This window comes from Astatotilapia calliptera, chromosome 14 (genome assembly GCF_964374335.1).
Source record: "Astatotilapia calliptera chromosome 14, fAstCal68.1, whole genome shotgun sequence".
Lineage (NCBI taxonomy): Eukaryota > Metazoa > Chordata > Actinopteri > Cichliformes > Cichlidae > Astatotilapia > Astatotilapia calliptera.
In genome coordinates this window covers 21361892-21380986 of record NC_137435.1, presented here as the reverse complement: position 1 = coordinate 21380986, position 19095 = coordinate 21361892, and the positions used below count along the sequence as shown (strand labels likewise).

At 45.6% G+C, this 19095-nt stretch overlaps 1 protein-coding gene across 1 annotated transcript in view; it reads left to right on the top strand.

The window, feature by feature from the left end:
* Positions 1 to 1641: 1641 nt before the first annotated feature.
* The window catches only part of arhgef17 (Rho guanine nucleotide exchange factor (GEF) 17), a 68431-nt gene continuing 50977 nt past the window's right edge, over positions 1642 to 19095 (top strand). The window contains exons 1-2 of the mRNA XM_026191408.2: positions 1642 to 1984; positions 2118 to 7482. Of these exons, the coding sequence (XP_026047193.2) occupies positions 2224 to 7482 (5259 nt within the window). The 5' untranslated portion in view covers positions 1642 to 1984; positions 2118 to 2223. The remainder of the gene's footprint in view (positions 1985 to 2117; positions 7483 to 19095) is intronic.

Sequence of the window (19095 nt, the reverse complement as noted above, 5' to 3'; positions counted from 1 at the left end):
CTTCAAGCTCGGGTCCTCTACCAGAGGCCTGGGAGCTTGAGGGTCCTGCGCAGTATCTTAGCTGTTCCCAGGACTGCGCTCTTCTGGACAGAGATCTCCGATGTTGTTCCCGGGCTCTGCTGGAGCCACTCGCCTAGCTTGGGAGTCACTGCACCTAGAGTGAGTGTCCAGGGTGCAAGGGGTGTTTGATGATGATGCTGGCTTTCTGCTGAAGTCTGCCAGTATAGATGTCTCTGAGGGGGGGTTAGTGAAGTGCCAATTGCCCGATCTGCTGCCCTCACCACCCGCTGCAGTTTCCTCTTCAGTTTCCAAGTTAAAGGAACTCTGATTCGGTGTTCAGCAGTGTAGAGAGATGGAAAAAATGTGTGAAGAAATGTGAGAAGAGTATCTGAACCAGATCAATGCTGTTTGTATCCAAAAGGACATAAAAATAAATATTAGTGAACCTCATACTTTTACAAGCTAGAATAAAAATGTAAATGCTGTGGTTTTGGTGAAAAAACAAACAAACAAACTTACAGAACAAAAACTCAACACACACTGGTGCTCCACCAGAAAAGAATATTGTGTATTTTGAAATACAATTAATTTTTTTTTTAAACTAACAAGTTTGCAAAAGTTTGGAGAACCTTTAAAAAAACAAAAACAAAAAGCAAACAAACTTTCTTAAAGATTTTGAGCTAATAGAGAATTAGTCTGAATTATTAAGAAATGTTTCAATTCCTGTATCAGTACTGCTTCTTCCTATTTGTTTGTGTTTAAAGAAAATAATTGGTTGGTTAGGAGTGAATTACTAAGGCAGATGGGGATTTCCTGAAAATGTTTCTTGCTGGGATTTAAAAAAAAAACATTAACAAACACAAAAACAATCAAACAAACTCCAAAAATCCTTTCAATCCAAATCACATTCGGACCCTGCAAGGTCATTTAAATTTAAATGACCTCAATTTAAATGCATCATGCCATCACAGATAGATGGGCTGACCTCACCGGGCTCGTTTGGGTTCTTCCATCAACCTCCACCTTTGACCTGACGTGTTACGAGTGAGCCTTTAGGGGGCGCTGCAGCCAGCGTGTACTTTTCTCACAGCCTGTGAAACAGAATTCCCCCGTTGGAACAAAAGGACCTGTTAACCAGACAGCCACATGGGAAGCACCACAGAGGGGTTATTGTGCACGAGTGAAAACTTTTATCCTCCCTGCCACCACCACACCAACACCACCAGCTCCCCCTGAATGCTGACACAGTAATTCACAAACACCATCACACCAAAGTTTGCTGGAGCTGTGCAGTAACTCAAACTCTTTGGCTTCCTTTGTGAATTTTTTTTTTTTACCCCTGAAGGCTGATTTTTAAACGTAACACCTTGAATGCATCTCGGAAATCAGCACCTATGTTTTCATTGACATCCTTTAGGTTTCATAAAGATGTTGCAAGTCCAAATTGTAGGTATTGAATAATAAATATTTTGGAGTGTCTAAAACACTTAGAATTGTGTGTGTGTGTGTGTGTGTGTGTGTGTGTGTGTGTGTGTGTGTGTGTGTGTGTGTTGGGGTTTTTTTCGCAAGGGAAAGAGCTATAATTACATCTTGTTAGTCCACAGTATATCCCCTCTCCTATCAAAAAGGGGGAAAAAAAAGCTTTTCCTCTCAATCCCCGAGGGGGGCTATGACTGCCCCTATACCCCTGGTCCCGCCCAGCCACCCCCCTCTCTGCCTCTATCTCAGGCATTTACATGCAAAAAACAACATAAGTCACGGAAAAGCAAATCATGCCAAAACAGGGAGTCCATAAACAGTTTGGGAATTATTAGGGAATGATGCGCAGGGCCCGTGCCTGGCGATGGGCACACGTTTAGAAACAGTGAGAGGAAAACAATGGAGAAGTTGTGTTTGTGAAGATTTGGGGCCAAAGAAGAAGAAGAAAAAAAACTTGTATCGCTTTCCCACTTGGCACGGATACGGTTTCGGGAGTCGACAACATGTAAGTTTTTGATAAGAGGGCAACACTCAGCTACTTTACTCACTGAACACTTTATTTATCACTTAACTAACCTCGTTACAGAGCAATATGAAGCTTTGCCAGCACTCATTTCCCCCCTTTTTCTTGCTGTTAGGTTAAACTGCAGATGGACCACAACTAAGAAAAGGTGCTTGGATGTGTAACAGCTACCCGTGGAGTTTCCAATGCGTGTGTGAGAGCCGTAACAAAAGACATGAACAATGGCAGAAAGCGAGGAGAAGAATGCGGCTGTGTATCGCAGCGTCTCTTTCAGAAAGCTGGGGCCCTGGGTCGCCAACAGGAGGGAAGAGCAGCCACACAAATCAGGGGATTTGGAGGCAGTTGGCGTCGCCCTTCCCCCGGAGCCCAGCAAAGCAGAGCAGCCCTTGACGACGACGACGCGTAATGTCAGTGTGTCAAGAAAAGTTTCCAAAATCTCTGCCACCACCGCCAGCCTCCTAACCGCAGAGCCAAAGAGAGGCTCTCCCTCTCTTCTCTCCTTCATTTCTCCATCCATCCGCGAGCTGACTGAGAAGTTCAGCAACAGCAGGAGGAGTAACAGCAGCGGCTCCGCCAGGACGCACACAGCCTCGCCGGGAGACTGTGCAGCGGACACGCGGGGGAGCAGCGCTTTTCCCCGGGCCCGAGGCTCCAGGAGTGACAGGGTTCCACCTGGGAAAACTTTTCACGAGGACAGCGGCGGTGTCGGTGGTGGATATTTCCAGGACAGTGACAGCGCAACAGCAGAGGCGCTTAAGTTTCACTCGGGCACCGACTCTGTGTCAGGCTCAGACTCGGACAGGAAAAGCGACAAGCGGATTTTTAGAAGTTTATCAAGCGACAGCGGCGGCAAGTCGGGTAAGAGAGACTATTCCCAGATTAATGCACCTCCTTCTGAGCTCACAAAGACTTTGACTCCAGATGAAGAGGAGGATGTTAGCAGTAGAGGGGTTCCTCCACCCTGCAAAGCCCACAGAAGTTATCACGCCACACACTACACTGACTTTCACCCCCTGCACTCTGACAAGTGGCCCAGTGTTACTAAAATTAGGCAGCTGTTTGATGAGAGGCAAAGCAAGCCTTTGCAGCAGGGCAAGACTGTTGAAGCTTGTGAGGATTTAAAGGCAGTTGGCCGAGGCCACCTGCAGGAGCTCACCTGCAGCTCTGAGAGACACAGACTGTGTCCCTGCAGCTCAGCTAATGAAGGTTGTGACCTGCCCTTTCATGACAAGTGCCTAGCTGGAGTACAGAGCAGAGAGAGCGGTGCTGCTAAAGAGACTTTAACGTATGGTTTGTGCTTTTACTCCAAAGCCGACCGCTCTCGGCACTCAAATGATGAGGAGGCAGACGTAGAGGCGCGCAGTCAGAGTAACAGAGTGTCTGGCAGAAACACTTCTGGTAGCAGTTGTGGTCGCTACCACGGGGTTAAATCATCTCCATACAGGTCTCATAGTCCCAGCGCTGAGGCGGCGGCTCAGGCCCCCAGATCGACAGGTTTGACATCTGACCCTAACCCTGACCTTCAACCCTGTCCCGCTTCGTCTCGGAGTCGATCGGAGAGCTCGGACACCACCTCCTGCTCCTCCTCCTCTCTTCACCAGCCGACAGCGAGGGAGAGAAGGGATAGACAGGGGGTCGGGCTGCCCAGGGATAGTTTACATTCCTTACATAGCTCCTCTAGAGCTCCAGCCCCCTCCGCCTCCTCTCTCTCATCTGCTCCAGCTCCAGATAAAGCCATTACCGCCTCCTCCTTCTCCTCCTCCTCCACTGTAGCTCCCTCCACTGAGTTAACACACCCAGCGAAAGTTGCTTCTCCCCTCAGCTCCCGCTGGAGGTTTAGCTCTGGAGACGAAGAGGAGGAGCAGACCAGGAGAAAAAGAGGAGGCAGTTGGAGTGCTTCTTATAAGCCCTCTCTGTCTGTCTCCTACCGGGCAGGAGAGAGGGGTGAGACAGAGCGAGCAGGCAGCTATTTATCCCACAGTAAAAATGGCTGGTGGGGCACAAAGGCCATTGGCAGGTCTTCAGGCAGCGAGGAGGACAGTCCTGGTTCCTTAGGCCCCCACTGCCGAGAGGCAGTCCGCCGGCGCTCGCTGAGGAAGAAGAAGAAAGTCAGCGGGGCTGCTCTAATAACAGGCCGTGATGACTACGACGATCATGATGGCGAATCAGAAGACAGTGACAGTGATGCGGCCGTGATGATGGAGCACCTAGAGAGGCAGCACCAGCAAAACACTGGAGGGGAATTTGGCGGGGCGGTAACCCGGAGCCACTCGGCACGAGAACCCAGCAGTCACAGAGCCAGGGTGCAGCAGTGGGAGCGCATCACCTCACCTGTGACCTCAGTGACGCTCCCGGGTGTGTCGCGAGTGTCAAAGGTCAGCATACCCCCATTTCTGTCCAGCCCCGGCGAGTCACGTTGCAGCAGCCGGTACTCAAGCACCGAGACACTGAAAGAGGAGGACTTGGCTGGCTGTGCCAACCGTGCAGCTAATGTGTTGTTTAATACGAGGGGAGCAGAAGGTAGCACTAGTAGAGCGGCGGCGTCTTCCGTGTTGAGTAAAACTTACCATGGGAATTTTACCATGTACCGCTCCCCGAGCTTCGGCCATGGGGACAACTTCTCCCGTGCCCCTGTGCATGTGCGCCCCAAGATTGTGCCAGCTGTAACACCGTTGCCTAGTGCACTTGCCAGAGAAAGTGGGTTATCTTCAGGGAAGAGAGGTGGTGAGAACGTGGGATTAAGGAAAGTCACAGCAGGAGGTAGGGTCAGTGATAATGAGAAACACCAGATATCCACATCCAACCCTGATATCACCTCAGAAACTATGACGCTCTTAAGCTTTCTCAAATCTGACCTGCCGGGTCTGAGGGTGCATAAATCAAGTGGAGGGGATAGATCAGGGGTTGGGGAGGGGTCATCATCAGTGTATAGGATTGGTTCAGGGGCTCACGGCGGGACCCTGCTATCTTCAGGGCGTCGCCCGTCTCTCAAAGACCTGACAGCCACTTTGCGGCGTGCGAAATCCTTTACTTATTCAGACAAACCTGCTCCTGCCACCAGGTGTTACTTGACAAGCGGCCCCACAAAGAGGAGCTCCTCTGAGCAGCGGCTTGATTCGGATGGAGAGAGCAGTGGAGGGAGGGTGGTGGTGTCAGACAGGGAAGTAGAAAGTGATGGTGGAGATTTTAGGGTTGGGAGAGGGCGCAGAATGAGGGATTATGGATTTGATGGTGATTTTGATGATGATGAAGCGATGCCAGTGCATGACATGTATGTGCAGGAAGCCAGACAGGTCATTAGAGATATCTGCCAGATGAGCACGAGGGAAGATGATGACGAGGATTGTGTCGCTGTAAGAGGAAGTGACAGTATTTCTAGGGCTGAATGTTTGAAGTTTAAGAAAACAATCGAGGAGATGGAGAAGGCTGGGGAGGGCATAAAGGATGAGGCAAGGAGAGATCAAGGGGCTAGGTTTGAGAACACAAAAGACAAGGATAAACATAAGAGGGAGAGTGAGAACAAGGTGAGGGAGAGGGGTGAGAGAGATAAACAAAGTATGCAGATGGAGAAGCTAAACAGCAGGGGCACAGAGTACTGGGAGAAATCAAAGAGACAGAGTGGAGAGCTGGAGAGAGTCACGCTGAAGGGTGATTCGGATGAAAGCGTGTTCTACGACCGCTCTGTGGATGAACTTTCGGGCCCTGAGTCGAGTTTAACAGATGAAGGGATTGTGACGGAGCCTGAGACGGGACCCGGCGACCCCTCGGATAGGTCATACTTGGGCTCAGAAGGGGTCGATTTGGGGTCAAGAATAGCATGGGATGTGCTAGAGCAGCCGGTCACTGTATGGAAGCAGTCTGCGCTCCATGAGGGGGACGGGTTTAAGCAGGAGGGAGAAAAGATCACAGAGAACAGCTTGAGCTGTGCAAATCGTCTGAATGAGGTGAGCGCGCCTCGCACTGTGGCTCTTCCTGCCCGTGTGGCTGAGAACGACAGCCTTGTCACAGAGCAGAACACTGCTGCTGGTATTGCCAACGTCAGTGAGGGGATCCACGGTAACAGTGCCGGGGGGTCAGCAGCCACTGCGGGAGGAGGAGGATCTGAAACCCCCGCAACCCCGAACGCTGTCCGTCGAAGGCGCAAATTCTCCCCCTCTGGTAACGCGGGCTCTGATTCCAGTAATGGCAGCAATGCAGAGTCAACAACAGGATCAGCTGTGGGAAATGGCGAGTCTACAGTCTACCGCTCTCTCAGTGACCCCATGCCTCAGCGGCGCTGCTCTGTGGCAGAAGAGGGGAACAACAACTTTTCTTCTGTGGACAGCAACCTGTTAGGATCCTTGTCTGTCAAAGGTGGAGGGGGAGGTGCTCCAGAAGCTTCTTCTGTGGGCACGCTGTCAGAATATAAAGGCAGCGTGGCCAGTGACCTGTCAGTTTGCAGTGATGGCGGGCTCCGTGATGACGCCATTCGGGATTACAGTGGGGTGATCAGGAACATTGTGGCTGAGCCAGGTGCGATGGACAGACTGATGGCAGATGAGCACAGCAATGGCAAAGCCCCCAAGAAGAAGTCATTCAGTGACCCCAGTCGCCGTAGTGATGCCCCTTTTATTTCTCAAAATGACCCTCAGTGCAGAGGTCAGACTGGCAGCACTCAGCCAATCAGTGAGCTGGAGCACCTGGGCCAGATTCCACCTTCCAGCAGCGAGCCAATCCTGAGCGAGCAGAGAGAGGAACTGTGGGAACCCGAAGTTAAACCTAAACATGCGCATCTGCATCAGCAGCCGAATGACAGTAATAAAGTCACAAAGGCTCGCTCCCTGTCGGAAAGCACCCCTCCCTCCGAATACCACGATGATGAAGATGGTGATGTCATAGACCAAGGTGAAGAGGACGAGGTCCAGAAGTTTAACTTTGACCTTAAACTAGCCGGAGCTCTGTCTCCCAGAATGAATCGTCGGCCCACCAGAAAACGTCCAAACAGGTTGATGTTCTCCCCTCCTGAGGATCCATTTGAGCCGGCGGAGCTGGGCTCAGAGGTGCACGAGGACCGCAGCGACCAAACCAAGCTCGCATCTCCTCTTTCCCCACTGCCACTGCAGTCCAAACCCAAAACCATACCCAAGCATGCCCGCCACACCAGCGAGCCCACCACCTTCATCCCCATCTCCCCACCTCCACAACTCCAGCCCCTCAAGGAGGTAGACTTTGCCGTCCGATCCGCTACAGAACCCCCGCCCGGAAGCAGGCCTTCAGGAGATGAGGCCCCTTCGCTGGAGGATGTGACGCAGAAATACATCCTTGATCTGAGCACTTCTGAAAGGGACCCCGAGGGCCCAGGAGGGCTTTCAGCACACTGCGCAGTGTCAGCTTCAGAGGGACCCAGCGAGACCAGCCCCACTGGGGTGGCAGAAGCCGGACCACAGAAGAAGGAGGACGCTCCATCCGCGCCCACGCCACAAAGAGCCAAGCCTAAAGTGGTGAGTTACCTTTCATTCATGGATTTTTTTTTTTACCTGACATCTTTTGAGTTTGGATAATCTAACCTCAAATGCTCACCTACTTCCCTGAACAATTATATAAATGTGCCATTGTTAGCTGCAAAAAAGAAGCCATGAACACCACACAGTATTACACACAGACACACACTTTCAGTTTTTATGTTTCAAAATTGGAGGTTCACTGTTTCCCTGTTACTCGAGGTAGCACAGATGTAGCGTGAGAAACGTTTGGTAGAATATTGAACATTTATTTTCTATGGATTGCTCTCACAGTTGTGCAGCTGCACCCAGTGCCTGTGTGTATCTCTGCTTTTATGAAGCGCTTTCATTCGGGACCCGTACAGCTAGTTTCGGAGCATGTTTGGACGCAGACCTTACAATACAGAAGCCATTATAGGCTGAGCTGTGTTTAAACAAACATCAGAGGATGTTATTAGTTTGATTAAACGGATTGCAGACAAAAGGCATTAAGGAATGGACTGAAGCCCGCCGAGTCTGTTTTCGTTTATTTGTTTCATCCAGTTTCGATTGTCTCCGTGCCAGAATCATAGAGGGGGGATGTAATAAACAGTTCTCCCAAACACAGACTGGGTTTATGCGTGTGGATGTTTGATGTAATGTTACATTTGCTTATTTCTGTCTAAACACCGGGAGAGACCGTCTGTCTTGTTGTATCATTGGAATATAAAGGTTACTAACTGTCAAGAGAAACTGAAGGGAACATAGGAAAGCTTTAAAGAAAAATGGTACTTATATGGAGCTTTTCTACTCAATTTGAGTAGACAATTTAAAGGTAGCTGTGTGTGTGCGCGTGTGTGTGTGTGTGTGTGTGTGTGTGTGCGCGTGTGTGTGTGTGTGCGTGTGTCACTGATTGCCATACATGGCTGCTCTTGCTTAGAGCACACCTCATGCAGTCTGAGGCCTGGAAGGACAGGAAGGTGCAGGCCTAACGTCCGAGACTTCAGTTTTCTTACATCATCAGCTGCTTATCATAGCGACTGTTGTGGTTACTTGAGATTTGTCGCTGTGTCTGTTTTTCAGGAATCTGAGCCTTGTTGTTTTTATTTGCTCAAAACAAACAATTATGTAGCTTTGCGTGCGGCTCCACGGCTTCAGCATCCAGTCCACAGGGCTGTTTTTGGTTTCACTGATAATAATATTTGCATCAGTTACGTTTGCTCTTCATTTGTTTGCAATCGATTGTCCTTAGCGACAGCAGCAGTGGCTGGCGAGTGACCCTCATCGGGCAGGAAATGGGTTTAGGGAAAAGGGAAGTTGTTGCAGTAACTGAAGGGTTTGATGACTTCCAGCAGTACTGGCTATGTGCATGTTATTGTGTCCGGTGCGCTCTTATTTGTGTGTCGCCCGCATGCGTATAAAACTGTTTTTCTCTTTATCCTCTTTAGTCATACTCCTGTGTATGTGTGAGCCCATGCATGTTGTTCGTCTGGACTATGTCAGTGCCTCTTTTTTTGCTCCAAATCTTCAGAGCATAGACTTTTGCCAGGTGACTGTGTTTAGGGTCCTGCAGCACTGGTGCTCTGTGTGTGAGAGAGATTTGGACTGAATGTAATAACAACAGTGCCAAGCTAAAATGGATCGCAGGCAAGTTCCTAAAGCGAGGGAGGGATGAAGAACGGGAGGAAGAAGGAGCGTTTTTCTTTCCTTTTCTGGAGACATGGCTTATTTCAGCCATGGTGCAGTTTCCTGACATCAAAATCTCCCATTAATTTCTGTTGTTTTTCCTCTCCTCCTCCTCCCGTGCCCCTTTGCATCATTCCAGTCCCCATTTCTTCTCCTGTCCACATCCAGATGTTGCCAATCATAGCTGTTTTCTTTTCTCTAGGCTGCATTTCTACTTTATACCCTCATCCCATCTCCACTTATCTTTTTTTAATGCCAATTCTTCTATATTTCTACCTCCTGTTATTTCATCCTTCGCTGCTCTGTCTCTCCGTGTCTCTCTGGAACATTGCACCGAAGTGAGGTCATAACGTTTTGTCTTGGTGCACGGCAGGCAGGCGAGCCAAGTGTCAGGTAGAGAGAGACGGAGAGAGGAAGGCAGGGAGCAAAAAAAGGAGAGAGTTGGAAGGAAACTTTCTGGTTTTAAAAAAAGTTACAGGATCAAAATAGAACAGGGAGAGGAGGGAAATGGAGGGAAGGAAGGGAGGCGGGGGGAGTGAAGGAATGAGAGGTAATGGGAGCAGATGGTAGGAAAAGGCTGGTTTATTGTTGAACCAGAGGTGAGTAAAATGTAAAATCTTAATATAACCATTATCTTTTTTTTTTTTCTTCACTAAAGCAGAAACCTTTAAACTCTAAAGTTTACATGTTTGACAAACGTTTGGATCCTCACACTGAAACTGCCTGGGGACAAATCTTATTGATATTTATGCAGATGTCCAGATTTTCATGTAAGGCAGTGCTATGAGAGAATCTTGACCAACATTATAATATTATGTTGACAGATATTAATTTTATGGCTGAAACTGAACATGTTTGATCATGCATTGGTAAAGTCCTTCATTAAATGTTTGGAAAAAGTAACCACAGCTTACCCAGTGTGGGTAAAATTCATATTTCTCTGGTATAGAGTAGCACTTTATAGGTCAGATGAGGTATAAATATTGTCTTTGCCTCCAAGAAATGCGTTGTAAGTCCTCCTGGATGTGTGTGTGTGTCTGTGTGTGTGTTTCTCCTACAGCTGCAGTAGTTTTCACTTTAACAGGCAGCAGGAATGTGGCCCATCTTCCCTTTGCTTCATGTTACGTAACCGTCTTTAACTTTCCCAAAAGAGCTGCACACTGGTCATGTGGGCCGGCTATTAGAAGGCTTCTGCAGGATCATTTGGGTTGTAGGTACTCGTCATTATGCGTTAAGCAATTTAAAGCCCCAAAGTCAGTTTTGGCCAGTAATTAAATGCTGTTTGGTGCGTGTAATCAGACAAATTACAGTCTGGACTCAAAAGGATGCCAACTCCAAATCGTTCATGCTTCTGTGTACTTCTTGCACACTGTGGACAGACCTTGTTCCGCGATTCACTGTGGCGTGAAATACATTTCTTAACTCTGATGTTCATTCTTCTCCTATTGATGAGGCCAGCCAAGTTTATAGAGGAAGTGGGTTTTTGAGGTAATGGGAGAAGCGAACGAGGATATATAGTAAGAGAGAAGGAAAGAGGCATAGAGATTGGTTTGTGCTCCGCTCTCCATGGATTAGGTCTAAAAGCACAGTGTTTATAACTCCAGATTTATGACCGACTTTGTTATATCAGGCCACCCACATGGAATCTAATACTCTCCCTCTGACGGATCTTTTTCTTGGGCTATTCCCACTTATAGGTTTTACTTCAGACAGCCAAAAAAACAAAAACAACACATTTTTTTTGTCTTTTTACACCTGGAATATTATTATGAACTTGCAAATAAAGGACGCATGTTATCACAAATCAGAGATGTTTTCAGTCAGCACTGAATCACAGATAAACTGGAGTAACCCAAGCCTCCTGCTGCTGTTGTCTACTGTTAGTTATCAAGCATAGTCACAAGTGAGAGGAGTGGCAGCTGGTGTGGTCTTCTGCCGCTGTAGCCCAACTGTTTCTAGGTTTGATGTGTTGTGCATTCAAAGATGCTCTTCTGCATCACTGGTGGTTGTTTGACTTACTGTTTATTTCCTATTAGCTCGAAGTAGTCTGGTCATTTTCGTCTGACTTCCAGCATTAACAAGCTATTTAACTCAGAGAACTGCTGCTCACAGGATATTTTCTCCTTTCTCTGTGAACTCCAGAGATGACTCTGAGGGAAATGTAGATTAACAGTTTCTTAAATACTCATACCAACAACCATGCCACATTTAAAGTCTCTTAAGTTACTCCAGCAGGTCTCTTTGAGTGTGTCTGCATGCTTGGATGTTGCTACTTGATTGCCTGATTAAATATTTGTTCTTAAAAGCAGTTGAACAGGTGAGTGTATAATGAAGTGTTTTTTTTATCAACTACAAAATGTGCAATCAAAATCATTTACACTGTGATCAATGGAGAAGAAGGAGCTTATCCAATGTGCAGCTTTCTTTGAAACCACACTTAAAAGTAAAGGGAAAGGTCAGCTCCATATCCACACAGGGGATATTGTGTGGGTGCGAGGGGGTTTGTTTTTTGATATGCAAAGGTCAGCAGAGGTTTAGCGAGGTCCAAAAAGTGCTGGCTGCTGAGAGAGAGGTAAAAAAGTATCGGAGAGATGAAAGGGTGCAGATATGGCTTGTCCTGCCCAAATGACCCAAAGACTCTGGAGATGAGAGGGAAGCGGTGGGATGAATCAAAAGATCAAAAGGTTGTCTACTGATATCTGTGGCATCAGTGACACATGGGAAGCTTCTAACTTTATGTGGGTGGAGTTGGAAAACAAATCCTTAGAGGTTAAGCCTAAAAAGATAATTATGGAACCACGATACTGACGCAAGTGTGCTTTGATTTAATAAATGAAATATACTGGCATGTCTATTGTGTAGTTTTTACTTGGTAGGTAGATCAAGTGTCACAAGTATAACCAGTAATTAAAAGGAATGTTGGGCTTGATCCTTCTTAAAGCCTCAAGACCGCAGAGAACATGTCCCCAATATCTAACCAGTAATTTTAATCAATAACCAAGAGTAGCTCACTGGGTATAGTTTGTTCATCTATATAAAACAATATAGATTACATTATCTCTTTGCAGTAATACTTTGGGTAGAAAACATTTAGGCGTGATACTACTTTCACATTTGCATGATAGCATTAGTATAGAGCCAGCAGCTGGTCAGCTTAATAAAAACACTCAAAAGCAATGAACAATCTAGCCTAGTGCCGTTTGACCTGCTGAGGTTCAAACTGGGCATCAGAATGAGGCATGGTTGCTGGTGCAAAATGGGAAGGCTTGGTTATTTCAGAAACTGCTGATCTACTGGGGTTTTTCCGCACAGCCATCTTTGGGGTTTACAGAGACTGGTCCAAAAAAGAGAAAATATCCAGTGAGTGGCAGTTTCCTGGGTGAAAATGCCTTATTGATGTCAGAGGAGAATGTCCAGACTGTTTTGAGCTGATAGGATGTCAACAATAACCACTTGTTATAAGTTTGGTATTGCAGAAGACCATCTCTAAATAGGCTTGTTGCCCAACCTCAAAGCAGAAGGGCTACAGCAGCAGATGATCACGTCTGTCAGCTAAGAACGGGAAATTAAGGCTACAGTTCACAAAGGCTCACCAAAATTGGACAACAGAAGATTAAAAAAATGTTGTCTGGTATTACGAGTCTTGATTTTTTCTGGTCATAAAGGAATAAACAAGGCCAACAACAATACTCAGGTATGCTGAGGAGCTTAAACTATGCTCATTTAATAATAAGGAGTCTAAAAATATCCTCCTCACTATTACACAACCAGCAGCTTGAACTTTTGATGCAAGCCAGGATGGGGTGCAAACAACAAGAAAACATGAATCCATCCTGGGTATTGTTGCTGGCCATGTTCATAGCTTTATGACCACAGTGTACCAATCTTCTAATGGTTGCTTCCAGCAGGATAACTCACTGTGTCACAAAGGTCACATCATCTCAATAGGATTTCTTGAACATGACAATGGCTTCCACAGGCAACAGAAATCAATCCAATACAGCACCTTTGGGATGTTCGTGGGAGATGCACATCGCTGCTGACAAATCTGCAGCAACTGTGTGATGCTGTCCCGTCAGTACGAACCAAAATATCTGCAGGATGATTCCAACACCTCGTTGAATCCATGCTGTGCTAAATTAATGCAGCTCTGAAGGCAAAAGGGGAAAAACTCAGGACTAGCAATGTGTACCTAACAAAGTGGCCATTAATATGAAAAAACTGGAATTGAATTTGTTAAACTTGGAGCTTTAAAAGTAAGCTTTGAGGCCGATTTGGTCGCCTTTTTGTTACAGAGCTGTGCTGTTTACTGTAGCTTCTAATTGAGCCTGTATTTCCAATTCAGTTGTATTTATATGGCACTAAATCACAACAGCAGACACTTTATACTGTAAGGTAAAGACCTACAGTATTCAAACGACCCCCTGTGAAGAAGGACTTTTTGAGAGTGGAAAAGAAAAACTCCCTTTTAACAGGAAGAAACCTCCAGGGAAAGGAGAGAAAAGTCTATAGGGGACAAAACACAGACTAAAGGAGAGACACAGGAAAGAATACTCTTTTCTCCTTCTCAGCAAGACTGTAGATAACTGTCCAAAATACCATTTCCTTTTGTATTTGGTCTTCTCTTGGATTAGTGATTAGTTGTCTTTTTGTTGGCGTTGTTACACAAAAAACTGCCAACATGACGTTGATTAAATTTGGTAAAAAGATGAAGAGAGGAAAAAAAACCCTGTAAATTTGGTCACTGGCCAATCTTTCTCGTTTTAAAATGGATTAAATAAGCTCAGCACACACAGTCCATACTTTGCTTGGACTGCAGTAACTAATTCTAGGTTAACATCCACGGACTAGATAGCATGTGAATAATGAAGCTTTTCAAAAGATGCTTTTGAGCAATAAAAATAAATAAATACATAAACCTCACTGACATGTAGTGTCACAGCAAAGAAATGAGGCTCCATCTGGGTTCTCACAGTGGGGAAAAAACATCTGTGGGAAAAACGGTTCAGATGTCTTTGCCCTCGGTTGGTGACGGTTGCAATATGCTTTGAAAATCTTCAACTTTTCCTTTTAAGGAGGGTGGCTGTCTGTTTCTTTTTCACCATTAAAGTTCAAACTTGTGAACGGTGGCTGTCTTTTCTTTCTCTTTGTTCCCACTTGCTCTCCTCTTTACTGTCTCTTTCTAACTCGCTCCTCTCTCGGTTGGTGTGGATCCACCCAGTGTAATTACAGAGCAGTTTGCTTATGTAAGGAAAGCCTCTTCTGAAACAGCACTTTCTAACAGAGTTGCTATTTCAGCTTTTTTGTGTGTGCACGGGCAGATTTCGACATACTGAAACGTGCTTTTTGTCTCGACATAAATGTCCAGATTCCAGTTTGACCCGGTTCTTATACCACTCAGAAAATGGGTCAGACGCTTTAAGATAACCATATGAGCTATGTCTCATATCAGTTAGTCTTCTCTGTGGTTTTCTGTCTGAGTCACATACATCTGCAGACCATGTGGCCTCGAAGCTCTCTAAGATGCAAATTCAGGTTTTCAGCTTGTTGATGATTCACCTAATGTGAGGTTTACTACAGTACTAGCTTCCATGTGCCTGAGTGAAACAGCCCGAGGCTAACAAAGCTAAAAAAGGTCCTGTGAAGAATACCTGGGGGGAAAAAAATCCATTGTAGTTCAACAGAAATGAGTTAGTGACAACGAAGATTATGTCCTTTAGTTGTGTCTGCTTTAACTTTAGCAGTCTGGGCACCACAGTACAGGGTGAACATTAAAGCAAGAGCTAAGACATTAAAAATAAGGCCTCAGTCACACAGGCCTAGCGAACCAATCGGATTCTGGTTGCTGTGGGAAAAATGTATATTCCCTTTGGTTGTGCCTAATGAGAGCTGAATGAAAAGCTGTTCTAATGTGGCTGTATGTCTTATAACGAGCCTAATTTGCTTTTCATATGACTTTGAAATCCTCTGTTTTTTAGTTCAGTGGAGAGTAAACCATGAAACTTGCATTGTGAGTGGTTATATTATTAAGTGTGTGTGTGTGTGTGTGTGTGTGTGTGTCTAAACTTCCAGTGACCTCCTGTATGTCTTGCCTTGTCACTCGCACAATAGTATGACTGTGCGATGTCTAACATGGCATATTTTGCAGCGTGGTTGGACACAGGCGTGCACACACAGTCAGTCGTATACAGCGTCTTGGCCTCGGCCTAACTGTGGGCTGACTTGGGTGTTCATTTCCATTGTCCCACCCTGGGGAAACATGACATTCCCATTCCTGCCTTCTCTGCTTCTGTCCTTATCTTATGGCATCAGTCCGCCGGTTTGGCTCATGCTCTAGCTGTCAGTTAAGAAACACTCGTGAAAATGGGAAAGGGAGACGCTGGAAGTGTCGGAGCGCTGTTCCCGAGTGGCTGGTTGGTTCCCGGATTAAGGCGCAGGGTGAGGAGGAAGATGATTGGAAAAGGGAAAAGGGAGCAGCTACGGCCAAAGACGCCTCAAAGGCAGGTGGAGTGGTTTTTGATTTCGTTTTTTCTGCAGAGTGACATTTGTTTTTGATGTTTTCCCTGAAGCTGGAGTGGATTTAGTTATGACGATTAATGAATGTAATCAGGTAGAAAGCTTTCATGTTTTTGAGTAAAACTTTAGATTAGAGTACTAAAGGTATTCCACAATTAGATTCCATTGTTTGTGTGTGTGGATCGTACACTGCTGAATCACAGGCTTTGTATCTTGTAACTTTAGCTCTGCGCTGCTGTCATTGTATTACCTCATCAGTGAAATCACCCCCTTTGAGGTGGACTCCATCACTGTGGTTCCCTCTGATGTCCCATCATCCTCTGCAGCATGGGGATGGCATCGCTGTAGCATTTTTAATATAGTTCGTGTGTGTTTGAGCCTTTCGTGATCAGATTAATGCCACTTTTATTACAGCATCAGAGCTGATCCGGTCACCATCTGCCTGTTAGTGCAACTTCACTTCACCTCTCGCGCTGAGGTTAATAAATACTCAGATTGCCTTATTGGGGGAGCTTAAAGCACGGCTTTTGTTTACAGTCCTCGTAACATAACATATAGTCCTGATGACTTTTTTTAGGCCCTTTTCTCCCAATTAAAAGAAAGTCCTGAGGAGGTGACCTGTTTTGTTTCTTCAACCCCCCACATAGGTGAGAGGTTGGTTCTGGCCACCGGCAACCTTTGTACTTAAGTAAAACATTTAGTCCCAAGATGAGTTCTCACCAAGCTGTGAGTCATCCTGAAAATATGTTGACCTTACCTCAGCTGAACTCGTGTGTGGTAGTGTGACTGAGGGAGAGAGAGAGAGAAAGAAACATAAGCATGGAGATGATGTGTGTGCACGCTTTCACGCCTGCGTGTGTTTATCTCACACACTAAATTGAGTTTAGCACAAGCTCAGACGAACACAGAGCTATCAGTGCCCATCGCAGACTCGTCAGTGATTTCTACATGTTTGTGCACCTTTTTTCTTTTATAATGAAGTGGAAACAGCAACTCCCTGCTCATGGTTCCCTTTGATAGGGAGTATCTCTGTAGGTGGCATGATCCTGACCCAGTGCTGTAAGGAAAGTCTGATGTGTACAAGCTCAACAGGAATGGAGACGACACAGTGGAGCTCGTGCAGAGCGCTTCCTGGTCTCGCCTGTCCGTCAGCTAGTCAGTAATCCATGAGGTGGTGGATGTTTTTCCTGTAGCTTCTCCCTCAGTAGCAGCAGCTGGATTGTGCCAAGTGCACTTAAGAAATCAGAGGGTGAAGAAATCATAGGAGAGTGGCCATTAAAGTGAGACAGTCTGTTCCCTGCATCTTCCTGCCCCTGCTGTGCATCGTTTCAATGCCGTAAACAGAGAATCACAGTTCTTGCTTGTACCTTGCATTTCCACCTCCATGTCTTTCTTCTTGGCCTCCACTACAGTAAGTTTACATGATGCACAGTTTAAAATCATCCATTTTTATCCAATGGAAGACGCCTCCTTCAAAGCCAGTCATCTGATTGGTTGCCTATCACAGACAGAAGATTTCCGGCGTTAACAGGAAAAGTTTCAGACATTGAGGTCAGTGTTGGTTTGATTGGGCCAAGAGCTCTAAATGCTGATTTGTTTTTTACACTTGGCCCTGCATGATGTCGACAGGAGCGGTGATACCTGATCTGGCGTAAAGCAAGAAAATAAAGAAAGGAGGAGAGATATCTCTTCTGAGTCAGAGCTTCATTTGGGCATGAACCCTGTTGTTTATTTAATGCACTTGAATCAAAACAAATACCATCAAACGATTCCAGAAATACCAGACACACTCGTGCTTGTGGAACCCGTGTCCTAAAACCAAATGTCCAAACTGAAACTGGCATGCTGTTCTTGCCAAACCTTGCTTACAATCCTGCTGAATTATTAAATTTTAATTTCCTGTGGTTAAGTGTGTGTGTGTGTGTGCGTGTGCGTGTGCGTGCTGACCTGCTGTCCCTTGGCTGTCGCTCACATTCATCCAGCAGCGTGGAAATTCTGCCAGATATAACAGCAGCAGTAATCACAAGGGCAGTGATGAAGGTTAATGATGATGACTGCCATTTATCTGCAGATTGAAGGAATGCGAGTGTGTTCGTGCGTGCATCTGTCCCCAAACGTTTGTTTGAAGGACTCACACAAAGCCCCCATCACCCAGTGACAGCTAGGGGGTTGTGGGTAATCGGGTCTGTTTGTCCTGAAACAATGTAGTCCTTCTTCGCTCCTCAATAGGCTTCTTATTTTCAGCGAGGCCTCAACATTTCCCCTGTTCAAACATTTTATTCGGCAGTTGGCATTTCGGTTCTGTGGCTCTGAAATGTTATTGTGAAGGGAGGAGAGAAATTAACCATTTTTCTCATGGGGTTTAAAAGAGCTCTTATTAAACATCACTTGTTAGCATAAATGTCCGGCCAGGACTAAATCTTGGTGCCTGATTTGCAGCGTGATAAAACAGCAGGATTTTGGCAACGTGGACACATTAAAAACAAGCCTATGGTAAAATTAAGGATCCAAACCCAAAGTTTAATAAGCACAGTTCAAATGAGAACCACTTCATTTTACACACTCATTATTGTAGTTGTTCTGATTTTGTTGCACTTTTTCTTTTTTTTCTTGATCTGTCACGTCTTTGTTTTCTCATTCATCATTTTACTTCACTAAAAAGTTACAAGGTTGTAACTAAAGGCTGAAGCAGCAAAGCCTTTATGATAAGAAGATGACAAGGCCCTAAAATAGCTCATAATCTGACCCTGAATTTAAAAAAAGAAGAAGAAGAAGAAGAAGGGAGCTATGAATCCATGTCAGCTGCTTTAAAATAAAATATGAATCTTTCAAACGTCAGGTCTGCTCACTTGTTCTGGTTATTTTCATGAAGCAATCCTCCAGCTTTCCCTTCTTTAAAAACTGCGCTTTATTCATCATGTGAATTTTACATAATTTTAACAAGCCTCTTTATAGCCTGACCACTGCAGTGAGCAAACACTTACCTTTAATCCATGATGACTTCATACAGCTGCTGCTGTAGAGAAGGGTGTTAGGGCTAAGTAATGAATAAATAAATGGTTGCAAAGGCTTGTGGAAGAGCTAGCAATTAGTCTCCTACATTATGCATTTTATGTGCAGGTACAGAAAAATCAACAGTTTGTCTGGACTTAGAGAAGAAAGGGGTTTACTCATCAGCAATTTAATTAAGATATAATATTTTTACAATAACTCAAAAAAACAAACCAAATATAATAGATAAATATGGGCTAACCCAAATCTAACATGTAGCTTAAACAAGGAAAAACAGGCCTAGACATCAGTTGGCAACTTACCGGCAACCTCCTTTCACCAAGTAAAATGTTTGGTTATATGGATGACTCCAACTTGTCTGCAAACCCTCAACAACTACTTGCCTAGTGGAAGTGAAACTGAAGCATGTCGACGGGTTAG